General features: G+C 32.2%; 2 protein-coding genes across 2 annotated transcripts; one reads left to right on the top strand and one right to left on the bottom strand.

Moving 5' to 3' along the window:
* On the top strand, positions 984 to 5,245 carry LOC109335323 (alpha carbonic anhydrase 1, chloroplastic-like). The gene is made up of 6 exons (XM_019571460.1): positions 984 to 1,133; positions 1,437 to 1,648; positions 2,498 to 2,604; positions 4,420 to 4,525; positions 4,654 to 4,836; positions 4,996 to 5,245. Exons 1-6 carry the CDS (start codon positions 1,061 to 1,063, stop codon positions 5,113 to 5,115), a joined length of 801 nt encoding a protein of 266 aa, XP_019427005.1. The 5' UTR covers positions 984 to 1,060; the 3' UTR covers positions 5,116 to 5,245.
* On the bottom strand, positions 6,373 to 7,635 carry LOC109335121. The gene has a single exon (XM_019571195.1). The coding sequence runs from the start codon at positions 7,597 to 7,599 to the stop codon at positions 6,709 to 6,711; it is 891 nt and encodes a 296-aa protein (XP_019426740.1). The 5' UTR covers positions 7,600 to 7,635; the 3' UTR covers positions 6,373 to 6,708.

Genomic DNA, 12,825 nt, shown 5'->3' with positions numbered 1-12,825 from the left:
GACCTATTTAATTAATATACATATGGATAGGTTCTATCCCAAAAATGTATCATTACATATATTATTGTTTGTAATTAATAAGAAAAATATTTAATTATTAATTTTTTAATTTAAATATATATTTTTAATCAATGGTGACACTTTTATGAAAAATATGTGTTCCCTTGATGTATTTATACTTGTAACAACTTGGCCTCTTCGAAGTAACTTATGTTTTTATATATACTTTTTTTAATACTATCAACAGTAAGAAATACAATGGCATTATGATAGCAATTACAACCATATATTCCTATAATTTTTCAAGCAAGACCAATTTAAAAAAATGATCTTTGGTAACTATACTCTATTGGTCTTTAATTTTTAAAATGACTACACTAGATCACGTGGGATCACAACAGGTCTTTTTATTTCACCAGATTTGTCCTCTTGTATTTGTCCTACAAAATTGTCCATAACTTTGTCACAAGTTCAAAACATAGCCCAAAAATTACTATTATTATTTTTCATACACTAAATTGTGGTACGTACAACAGATTTAAAATGATTTAATATTAATATACTAATTTTATGAACACATCCTCCGTTATTTATATTTAATTATTATTTATGCTTAAAACAAAAATAATATATAAAAAATTCATGATAGAAGATAAAACCTAAATCCTTTATACCAAAAGTTTTATATTCATTTATACCAACTCAATAGGATTTTGTCTAGTAATAAATAACACATCTCATTTAATTTCTTATTAATTTTCATATTAACGCATTAAGGTACTTGACAAAGTATCATTGGGTTGATATAGAAGCATAAAAAACTTTTAGTATTGGGGATTTGGATTCTGAGAGATAATAACAATATAAAAATTTTACAATAATAGTATGTAGATATTAAATTTCTAATGTTTAATTATTTTACATATAGAAAAAAGCTGGGGGTCAATCTTTCCTTTTTAACTATTGTTCTTAATTTACAAGAGAATCTTTAATCTGCCCCCATTGTATATATAACACAACAATTTTACAAAGGCTCTCAAATGAAAGAAGACACATATACATGATGGCCCCGTGGATTTACTTCTCAATCTTTTCAATAACAGTTTTTGCTCTATCCACTTCAGCACATGAACGTAAGATATCTCTTTTTCTTTTCACGGATTTAATCTTGGCTTCCTTTGCTTCTTCTAAATAAATTAAGAGCTTGCTAAAGTTTTTTTTTTCTTCATATCTACATTATACAAGTTTTTCAAAATCACACTATTTTAGTTTTGAACATGGTTTTAAATGGTGTGTCCTACCCCAATTGAGTGACACCACAAATAATGCAACCACAATTGCGGCTACGATGTGGACCATATATATAATTTTAATGTGTAGGTATATTACTTGCTAAGTTGTTATGTAATTGAAATATATCTCCTTTGTGACACTAGATTCTAAAGTTGAGTTTGGTTATACTGGTCCAAATGGTCCTGAGCAATGGGGAAGCTTAAGTCCAAAATTTGAAGCCTGCTCAAAAGGGAAGGCTCAGAGTCCTGTGAACATTGCCCAGGCTAGTGTTGTGTGGAACAAGAAGTTGAAACCCTTAAAGAGACATTACATTCCCACAAATTCCTCTTTGATTAACAACAAATACAATATTGAGGTGTTTTTTCCTGAACTACTAATTTACCTTTTCTTTCTATCCTTTTCCTCTAATCATCTATACCCATTAGTTAATATATATATAGATTAAAGTATTTCATCGAATCATAAAATAAGTTATCTCTTCCGGCTAATAAAATCATACAAGTGTCCTAAATTAACTATTTTTTTATAAAAATATTTCAAAAACTAAAAAAATAAGACACTTATCATTATTTTAATAGCTATAAGAGATAACTTATCTCATGATATGATAAAATATTTTATTCTCGTTTATATATATATATATATATATATATATATATATGTCTATGGACCCCACCTGTACTTATTGTTTAGACAGAGCAGGAAAATTTTGTTCAATAGCTCAAATTCCCCGAAGAATCTTTTCTAATGATCAGGGCGGGTCGCCCACTAACATTTGCTCTTAATTATTAAGTTTATTTTTTACTTTTCATTAGACTAAAAGGATGTGATGTCATGTAATGTTGTTTGAACAATAAGTTGTTATGTGTATTTTTTTAAAAGATAATAACATAAGATTCTTTTTAATTTATATACTTTTTATTATATTTTAAATTTCTAACTTTTTTTTAATTCTATATTGGGCGTCTTACAAGCCTACCATGTCCATATTTAGGCTGAAAATGACATTTCTTACCTTTTTCACAAACAGACATATTCATTTTATGTTAGGCGAGTATTATATAGATCATTTGTAGATGCTCAAAGAGGATAGTCCCAAATTACCAATACTAGTCAAAGTTAGATAAGTTAATCAAATAGATCACTTGTAAATGCAATTTGAAATTATTAGTGTGAATTAAAATGTCTAACTTTTAACTTGTAGGTGAGATTTGAAGGAAAAGTAGGAGATATTAATATAAATGGAAAAAATTACTCATTAAAACAATTGCACTGGCATTCTCCTTCTGAGCATCGAGCTAATGGTTATAAGTAAGTTGCATTTCTTCTTCCTTCTATATTCTTCTTTACATACACATTAGTTGTTTGAGTAGCCTGCAACAATTCTGAATAACACCACTTTAAATTATCATTTTTTACATCAAATTCCAACAACATGTAATATATGTGTATATATTTGTATATATGTATATAAACCTTTTACCTTTTTTTATCTTGTGCTGGCTAGGTCATGACACTCTAGCCAATTTTGTGTTAAGATAAATCAAAATTGAAATTATCTTTAAAGGGTCCATGAAAATGATTAACCTTATAAACAAATCAAACCCAATTTTATATATTGTGATTTGAGTTAGACAACAGTATTGATATGAGTTAGAAAATATAAAATAATGAGAAAAGACCTAATTTATTTTTAAAGAAAACAATGATATGTTAATAAGATAATGGTTGAACCAGTACGCCATTGGTTGATTCAATTTAGTCAATTCATATTTTTTTAATAAATTCATAGTATAACATTATTTAATAATTTTTTATTTTAAATATAAAAATTTATCATTACAAAAATATGTGATTAGATCATTAAAAACCCAACAATGTGGATTTTACAACAACAAAGTGTAGTAAATAAGTTGAATATATCATAGATAATATATACTTTAAGCTTTAATCATAACAAATATATACAAATAAGTTTTAAACTCACTTAAATACCAAAGGTTTTGTTCCAACCTAATCAAACAAATAAGAAGTATAATTAGAACAATGTTAAGCATAATTTCAAATAATTGAACTAGTTGAATCGGTCTAATGGCCGAGTCATCAGCTTTATACTCAAATTAACTGAATCAAACTAGTTCATATCAGCTTTGATATACAATTGGTCGTAAGAGTGACTCGGACCAACCATATCTTGAATTTGCAGTCAGACTAATCAAACCGGTTGGTCAGACCCAAGTTTAATAATTTATGGAAAACATAATTATCAAATAACTTTTGAAGATTTTATTTGTGGAACAATTTGGTTCCAACAAAATATAAAGACATCCAACAATGCCTACTCAATTCTACTTTGGGACAAATTGATCATTCTTTCCTAATTTTCTCGGACTAAATTGTCCCACACAAAAAAGATCCAAAAATCAAATTGTCACATGAAAAAAATTTCTATTTGATAACTTTTTTCTTTAGAGACTAATTTGTCACAAAAACTTTCAAAACTATTTTGCAAGTTTATTTTTTAACGGTCATATTACGTTGTATAAAATTTAAAATCAATTTGGGTCGATTGTTGAAGGACCTACATCACTACCTTGGGCCTCTGGCCTATGTTATACGAAGAGGTCTGGAATGAAAACTCAAAGCAAATTGAAATTGAAAGTTAATCTATAGTTATGGGTTTGTTCTGTCAAAAAGCCTACTTAAGGTGAAAAGCATAAATGAGTAATTTTTTCTCTTTCAGGCATCTTTCACCTTATGAATAAAAGATTAATTTCTTTTGGGTGCATAAATGCTTTTTTAAATAAATATTACTCTCAGAAATTGAACTATTAACATTTTGATTGAGTTAGGAATCCAATAGAATTTTATACCACTAGATTAATGTCTTGTTGGTAAATGGATAAATGGGTAATGATCTCATTTTACTTATATCCCTATTAATTATCTATAATATTTGTTTGTAAAGCAATTTTTTTTATTAACAATGATATAAAGGAAATGTAAAAATTTGGATGGTATGTGTAAATAGCAACCTTATATCATCATTTTCCCAAATAAAATATATGCATGTGAATATTACAATCACTTTTATGATTATTGATGATCTAATCTTATACAATATAGACATGTAGCTGAACTCCATCTTGTCCACTACACTGAAGACAATAATAACATAGCAGTTGTGGCAATACTCTACAAATTGGGTGCTCCAAATCCATTACTCTCCAAGGTGGACTTTTTTTATTCTTTTATGTATACAACTTTTTTTTAATTTGAAGTAGTATAAAGGAAAAAAAGGTATAAATTAAAGTAGCATTTGGAAAATTGATAGTATTAACAAGTGGGTCATGAGTGTAGATTGAAGACAAGTTAATTAAGCTTGGGAGGGAGACTCATGCGGGCAATAAGAATGCAACAATTGTTCTTGGCACCTTTGATTTAAAAGAGTTCAATAGAGGGTCTCATAGGTATTACAGATATGTTGGGTCTCTTACTACTCCTCCATGCAAAGAAGGTGTCGTTTGGAACATCATTAGCAAGGTAATATCACACTTGTATTGGAATCATTCATTAGTTTTTATTTTTATTTTGGGAAAATAATAATAGGAGAACTTTTTCCAAGTAAATCTTGAACTATTTTTTGTGAAAAGTTCTACTATTATATTTGGTAAAAGAGTAATTAATTAATTGACCATGTAGGTGAGGATAATCTCCAAGAAACAATTGAAGCTCCTAAAGGCACCATTGAACCAAGAGAACAAGAAAAATGCAAGGCCTATTCAGCCATTGAATGGTCGCAAAATTCAAATAAACTACTAGCCTAACCATGCATAGGATGGGGTCAAGCAAGACAGAAGTATCAACCTCTGTCTTAGTCATAGTTTAAAGCTTTTAATTAAAGTGTAGCGCCTTACATGTTGCAATATCAATTTGAGAAGAATAAAATAAAATTATCTATTGCTTCCTCCTTTATAGTTATCACAGTCACAAATATTAAAAAGATGCTTAATCTTAACCTTGGGCTTCACATAAGACTCTTTTAAAATAAATAAGATGTAAATGTCTTAATAAGACAAAAGCCTTCCATTCCCACTTCATGAATACAGAAAAATCACTTTGTTAATACTCCATTGAATGCAGTATATTTGTTTATATTCCTAGCTAAAAGGGGAGCTTCTTCTTTTACTAGGTTCACTATTATTGAGACTATTCCCGAGCTCAGAAACTTGTTTGTTAATGTCATTGGGACTTGGTTTTTAAGGCCTTAATTTTTTTTTTTGGGGTACATAAGGCCTTAATTCTTTTTATTGCTTTCATACATTACCCAAAAGGAAAACATTTAAGACAACATTAATAAATAGTTTTTAGTTATACCCTTAACATTATTAATTATATTTTTATTATGAAAGAGATTACTAGTACAGTTTTATTGATGATAATTAACAGAGAGATAAATGTTAAATACCATTTTTTTATAAGAATGAACTATATTAATGAATTAGGTAGGTCTTAACTTACATATATCACAGATCTTATATAATTTTCCTACTGAATTACGGATGGCAAAAAAACCTGATCCGTGGGTATCCGTGGAAATACCCGCAATGGGTACCTGCATTTGTATATTATTTGTTAAATTTCTATAAATATTTATTATTATTTTAAGATTATATATCATAGATTTTATTATTACTTCATAATAAATTACACATATTTGACTATAATCATACATTTATCATATAAATATCATATTATTCATGTAACAATTATTTTTATATATTGATTATTACAAATTATATAAATATATAATTAAAATGAAAAACCTGTTTGGTACCCACAAATACCCGCTACCCACACGGGTACCCGTAAATATTGCAGATTTGGACACGGGAAAGCACTACCTGCGCTCGCCCGCACCCGTTGTCATCCCTACACTCAATGGATCCCAAGACAAAATCAAAAGAAGACCTTCCACACTCCACAATATTCAAAATAAAAAAGTATTTACAAAACGATGTCCTTGTCGCTAAATTCCAAAAAAAGAAGCAGCAAATTCAAAAAAGATGAGGCAACAAATTCACTCATGCTTCAAACAAAAACTACATTCATTATCGTATCTTCCAATAGTATCAATCAACAACTATTTAAAATATATTCCGTCCAACTAATACTAGCCGCCATATTTGCCCCACGAAACTAATCCTACCAAGACAGGTGGATTTATAAGTGTGAAAAACCAATTTAGTCATTAAAATTTTTCGTACTACCAATTTGATCCAAAAAATAAAAATACTAAAAGTAATAATTTGACACACTAGATATATTATAATTTTTTTTCAAATTTTCAGATACCAAATTAATACACATAGAAATTTTAAAGATGGAAAACAGATATTTACTATTATAGTTCACCTACAACCAAGACTCAGACCGCCTCCCAGATGCGAACCGGTTCATACCACCCAAACCAACCGGTTCGCTTTGAACCGACTCATTAAACGACACGTCGTTTAGACTCGCCTTGCTGCTACTACCCTTTGCTTTCCTGCCTTTACTCTTCTTGGTTGTTGGTTCTTCATGTCTCTGAACCGGTTTTCCTCTCCGGTCGGACCGGAAAATAGCCCGAATGCTTTCAAAGAACCCGGTTTTCCTTCTTCCACTTCGTGATGATTTTTGTCTGACAACAGTGGTGGCGGAAGTAGCGGCGGTGGTGGAGGAGACTGAGCGCTGACGAGCTCGCAACCTACGGTTCCGATTTGATCTCACTCTCCCTATGCACGAGACCTTCGGGGACAACGGTTCAACCACCACCGATGACTCCGATTTTCCGGCAGAGCCGCTCCGGTTCGGGAACAGCAAGCCGGTTCCGATACGGTTGTGGCGTCGGCTCTTCACGTCAGGGAAAGCGGTTTTCTGAGGCTTCGGCAAGCCTAAAATCGCAGCCTTAGACTTCAAACTCATAGAGTATCTTTGAGAATTCGATGTGGAATTCGGGTTCGAGTTTATGATAATAGAATTTCCTTTTGTCGATTCTTTCCGCTCGTAAACGACGGCGTTCCGATCCCACCAGTCATATTCCGCGTCACCGGAAAGCCAGAATGATTCCGGCGGCGAGTCAGGGTGCCGGTACGGTTCGTCCTCATCGGCGAGTGTCTCACACGTTATTTTCCGGTCGGAGGAACCGCTGGCTAAGGCTGAAACCAGTTTTTCCAAATCCAACGGTGGCATGGTAGTTGTTGGTGAAGCTAGAGAGAGAGAATGTGATGTAGAGAGAGAAAGAGGGATTGAAGGGTTTTTCAACATTCAAGTTAGTTGAGTCTTCGTGATCTATGGAAGTGGTTGTATTTATTATATTTATATGAAAGAATGAATATTCATTATGCAATCGTTTTCTTCTAGAGTGACATAAAGAGAGTAAGAATTTGTTATTTATTATTTTTTTGTCAAAAGAATACGAAACCAATAATGTCAAAAGTAACGGGTAAAGAAAATTACAAATTAGTATATCGTATTTGGTGGTCGATGGTTTTGTCAATTTGCATGTTTATAAAATATTTTCAAACATGTTTTTTTATCTTCTTGACTTTTACCCACATAAATATCTATACTATTAATAAAATTAAAACAAATAATAACCACCATCATGATATAATTTTATATTCAAAATTTATTTTTTATAACATCTCTTATTAATGACTAATATAAACTTCCACATATTACTTCCATTGGTTTCATTTTTTATATTAATATATCATTAATCTTTCATACATTATCTTATTTATATTTTCACTATCTGTTGAGTTCATATTGCATTTTTATATTTAAATTGTTTTTCTTAAATAGTATAACGTGAAGCTGATACATTATATATTAGAAAAAATACAAATGTGGATTGATCGACACGGAGTGTCAATCGACATGCTAGTTAATAAATAAAAATAATTGTGTTTGTTCTTTGCTTATGCAATGCTTGGCTCTTAGACGGTTCAATGGTGTTTGGACAAATTATTTCATTCTTGTTCACTATCCATGGTGACTAAGGGTGAAAACAGATCAGACCGCCTATTAGGGGCCTATTATATGGTCTATAATAGCCTAGGCTAGATCATACTTTCATTGTAAATAGGCCAGATTCAGGTTTTTTGAAAAGCCTATTTACTTTAACAGGTAAGATTATAGGCCATCCAAAAGGCCTATTAAACCTAACAGATCGACATATCTAGTTATATTATGTAATATGTTCATAGTATACAATTTTAATATAAGTAATATTATTATACATATGTAATATTAATATAAAAATATAATTTAATTGTTAGGGTTAGAGGAGTCTAATTAAAAGTAGACATATTAATTTATTTAAATGTAGACATTATGACTTATTTCAAAATTATATAGTATAACATGCTTTTAAATAGGCTAACAGGTCAGGCCTAAGTTTTAAATTTTTTTAAACAGTTCGGCCCAGATACCTATATGCAATATAGGCTAGGTCTGATTAAGGCAAAATCTAGCTTAATCTGGCATGTTTCCACCCTTAATGGTGACAAGAAGTATCAACCTCTAAGAAATCTATCTTTAAGTGTTTGTATACCAATCGTTGGCATTGGCAGACAATGCGAGCTTGTAGCATTTAGAATAGCTTGTAACATTTTGAATTAAGCAATAAATTATTAGAGTTGTTTGGTAAACAAAAAGTGAAGGGACTTATAATTTTTAAAGAGGACTTTGTAGTGTTAGAATGCTAATTTTTCGAAAACTACTTAAATTAGTATTCAGAAATTTAGTTGAATTCCAATAATTTATCTATCCATTGTAGCCTTGAAAATATTTATTTAAAAATAACATTATTTATCTCTAACTAATTTTTTTTAGTTATTTTTCAAATTTCAACTAGTTACAAAACTAATTTTAATGAACAACTCTAATTACACAACAAGGTGACCCATTTTATTATTTATATTCACAACTATATACAAGTTTACAGTTACAATTTTGTGGAACAGACACATAAAGTCAACATAAGAAGAAATGTTTCCTTATTTCTCAAACCTAGTCGATAAAAAAGTGGTTACAAAATTGTGTTTGGTGGTATATGACTTAGTGGAGGATTATCTCAGTCGTGGTCATCATGATCTATTTGTGCATTAACTAACCTCAAACTCGATCCTAGGAATTTGGCCTAAAGATAATATAGCTTCATAAAAGCTGGAGATCAATTGTCCCAACTTAATGTTCACATTTGTCACACCCTTTTCCTAACGTTTAAAGCAATTACATACAAGACCATCGTTTACGATCTTGGTTAATTATATTTTCCTTTTTGCGAAAATAACGTATAATTTTTTTTCTTTATAACATATGAACATATGGTTCTTTCATAACTCACCACTTAAACTATAGACTAAACAACAATACAACATAGTAACATACACATATTTATATATATAGATCATCAGTTCAAAAAGCGTCATAGTCCAAAAAAAAGTACATCATCCAAGTCATGCCATCCACATATACACTCCAGCATAATAGGACATATATATACACAAATACACACACGCAAATGATCCTATGGCTGGGTGTACACTGAACTCACAGCAACCACATCAAAAGAAAACTATACGGTCATACCATGCATACACAGACCGTCAGAATCTCGACCCAACATCCTCCTGCTACTGTCCCTCAGAACTACCCTCCTCAGGGTCTTCCTCTAGATCCTCATCATCACTGGAAATATATATAATATCCTCCCTAACCATAGGCTCGGTTGGCGCAGGGGATTATGATGGTGAAGAAGATAGTCGGGCCCTCCTTATCGAGCCACGAGTATCAGCCTCGTCATTCTGAATCCTCCCACGTACCCCGTGAGAAGAGGACCCATGAGCAAACTCCAGATTCTCTCTCACAGCAATAGTGGCTGAATCCATATGACTCTCCCGTAAAGAAAGACATCGGATACATCAACAAGTCTGAACTCCCTGAGTCGTCTCAGTACGACTAGCCGAGGTCATAGGTGGTCCCCCAGCAGAACGTCTCACCGAGGCTCTAGGTATACACCAGAATGGCGCAACCCTACGTGTCTAGGCATGATAGGATCCAGAAGATAGGTCAAGAAGAGCAGTAGGAGATGGAATATATCTGGTAGGAGCAAGAGGAGGCATGTGTCGTAACTCGTAACTGTCTGGTATGTGCATGATATAGACCGCTGGAACGGTAGAGCGGCGGGGGAGTATCACTCTATGCCTGTCCGAGTATGAACACCTGATTTCTATGTCTCCCCTAAACACCGCACTAGACTGGTCCACCTCAACCTCCCCCGACGGGATAGGCATGATCTCTACTCGACAAGGAGGAACCACAAAAGAAGTCTTTGAGTCCATCACTACATGTAATGTAAGATTGGAGAGTAATGTAAGCACTTCTATATAAGATAAACAATCAACAATTAATAAAGTCATAACATAAAACAGATCAAACAGATATTAATATAAAAATTAATCATATGTATGAGCATGATGTAATAATGAATGCACTCGTTAATCTAATCAGACCAACTATTTTGTAGATGAATGCATGGAGAAAACGTCTCCTAACTGGGCCCCTAACGATACCTCAACAACAATGGTACCGACTGATCGAGCCCGACCAACCATTTGCTGTTCTTAGGAAGCGAACAAAACGAATACAACGCCGTGCCAACCATTGGTAACCAAAAGACATATAACTATCGTGCACTCAATAGCGCCGGAAATACTCTCCGGTTCGCAAAGATAACCGCTGCATCACCCTGAGCACGATACCTTCAAGGGGGTGTCAGAGGTCGCTGTAGTTACTGCGAAGAGTTCTGTCGGCTCAAGGGAGCTACCCTATTTCTGACAAATCAATTTCCACCCACAATGTCCCCTCAACCAAGTCACACAGACAAGGTACCCCTCTGGGTTCTCAACACAATCTCAGTGTCGTATCTTCCCACAGACTATGTCACAAACGATAAACATAGTGACATGAATCTCTTCCGATTCATACAAAGCATAGTTTTTTTTTTCCTTTTAAAAAGAAGAATCAGGGGAAGCCTTTCTAGGGTAATAACAAAATATTTTCATTGAAAATCAATTATAACATTTTCTTCAAGTTCTAACTCACTGGCTTATTGATCAAAAAGATTTTCCAATCATTGTAAAATACGCCAGTTCTGATATAAGTCAGAAAAACATTTCCCCTTCATCCTTCGTCAAATCTTTCATAAGAAAAACTTTCCTTCTTTAAGTTTCATCAAGAATTTTCATATGCTATGCCATGAGAATGTTTGATGACATTTTAATAGTCAACTCAACAATATGTCACAGTTCAAAATTTAACAGAATATTCAGTTAAATCAGTACTTTTATTATCAAACTTTCAGTCATAATGATCATTTATATCAACAAACATAATCATTCAATTTCATTGAACCACTTCAACCAAACATATCCATCATAATTTAGAGTTTAAATTAATTTACAGACAACTAAGTCTCGCTACTCAATTGTTCGCGGCCACAGAAATAATATTCGACTATATCCGCACATGGCCTAGCTTAGAGATGCATGAATATCTTTGGCATCATTTCTAAGCATCTATATAAAGACACTTCTCTCCATACCTTTAACCTTACTGAACTTAATGTTCCTTTGTTGCTGATTGCCCGAGTGTTGCGTACCTGATTAGGTCATAAATAGTTAATTTCGATATCACTAAGTTTATTCAGATTGCAAAGGAAAACACCTAAATGAGTCTCTACACATTAGAGCATACTCAAATATCTAGTTTGGATATAACTAAAATCTTGATTAGGCACGAAAAGATTTTCAGAGACGCTATTGGTTTAAAACTCAGAATTTGACTTAGGAGGCTCGGATTCGCTTCAGAAAAGCTTTAGAAAAATTATTATCCTGAGATACACACTTTATCTTCATAAAAAATAGTACTAATATAAGTTTAGGTTCATAAAACTCAGCATTTATAAACCATAAGGCAATTTGAAACATAGGCTAACATATAGTAAAAAATTAGATAGTTTGAAGTGCCAACTAGGGACTGATTTCGTTTTTCTCTTTAAAAAGTGAGGGTTTCGATTTATTTTTTGTCCCTGAAAGAATGATATTTATCTACGAATTTAAAATATGAACACATGCATTTATTATATGTAAAATTTGGACGTTAGGAACTCAAGTTATCAAGGAATTAAGGTATTAGGGTTTTCCTTAACAATACTTGGGACCAATTTGCATGGCTTCTTAGCCTTCAAAGTTTTCGAGTTCTAAACTTTGGAATGAGTTAAAGATCATGAGTTCAGTGTGTTAAACAAATGTTATATCACATGTAAGGGTTTTTCAATCCTAAACACCCTAGAACAATCACAACAACACCTAAAATACCCTTTTTTGATCTATCAACAACACAATGAGGTGATTGGGTTTAGAAACCCTTTCACCACGAAATTCTTGGGATAAAAAGACCTGCACACAGAAGATTTCCAACATG

Source organism: Lupinus angustifolius, chromosome LG20 (assembly GCF_001865875.1).
Source record: "Lupinus angustifolius cultivar Tanjil chromosome LG20, LupAngTanjil_v1.0, whole genome shotgun sequence".
Taxonomy (NCBI): domain Eukaryota; kingdom Viridiplantae; phylum Streptophyta; class Magnoliopsida; order Fabales; family Fabaceae; genus Lupinus; species Lupinus angustifolius.
This window is presented reverse-complemented; position numbering and strand designations above follow the sequence as displayed.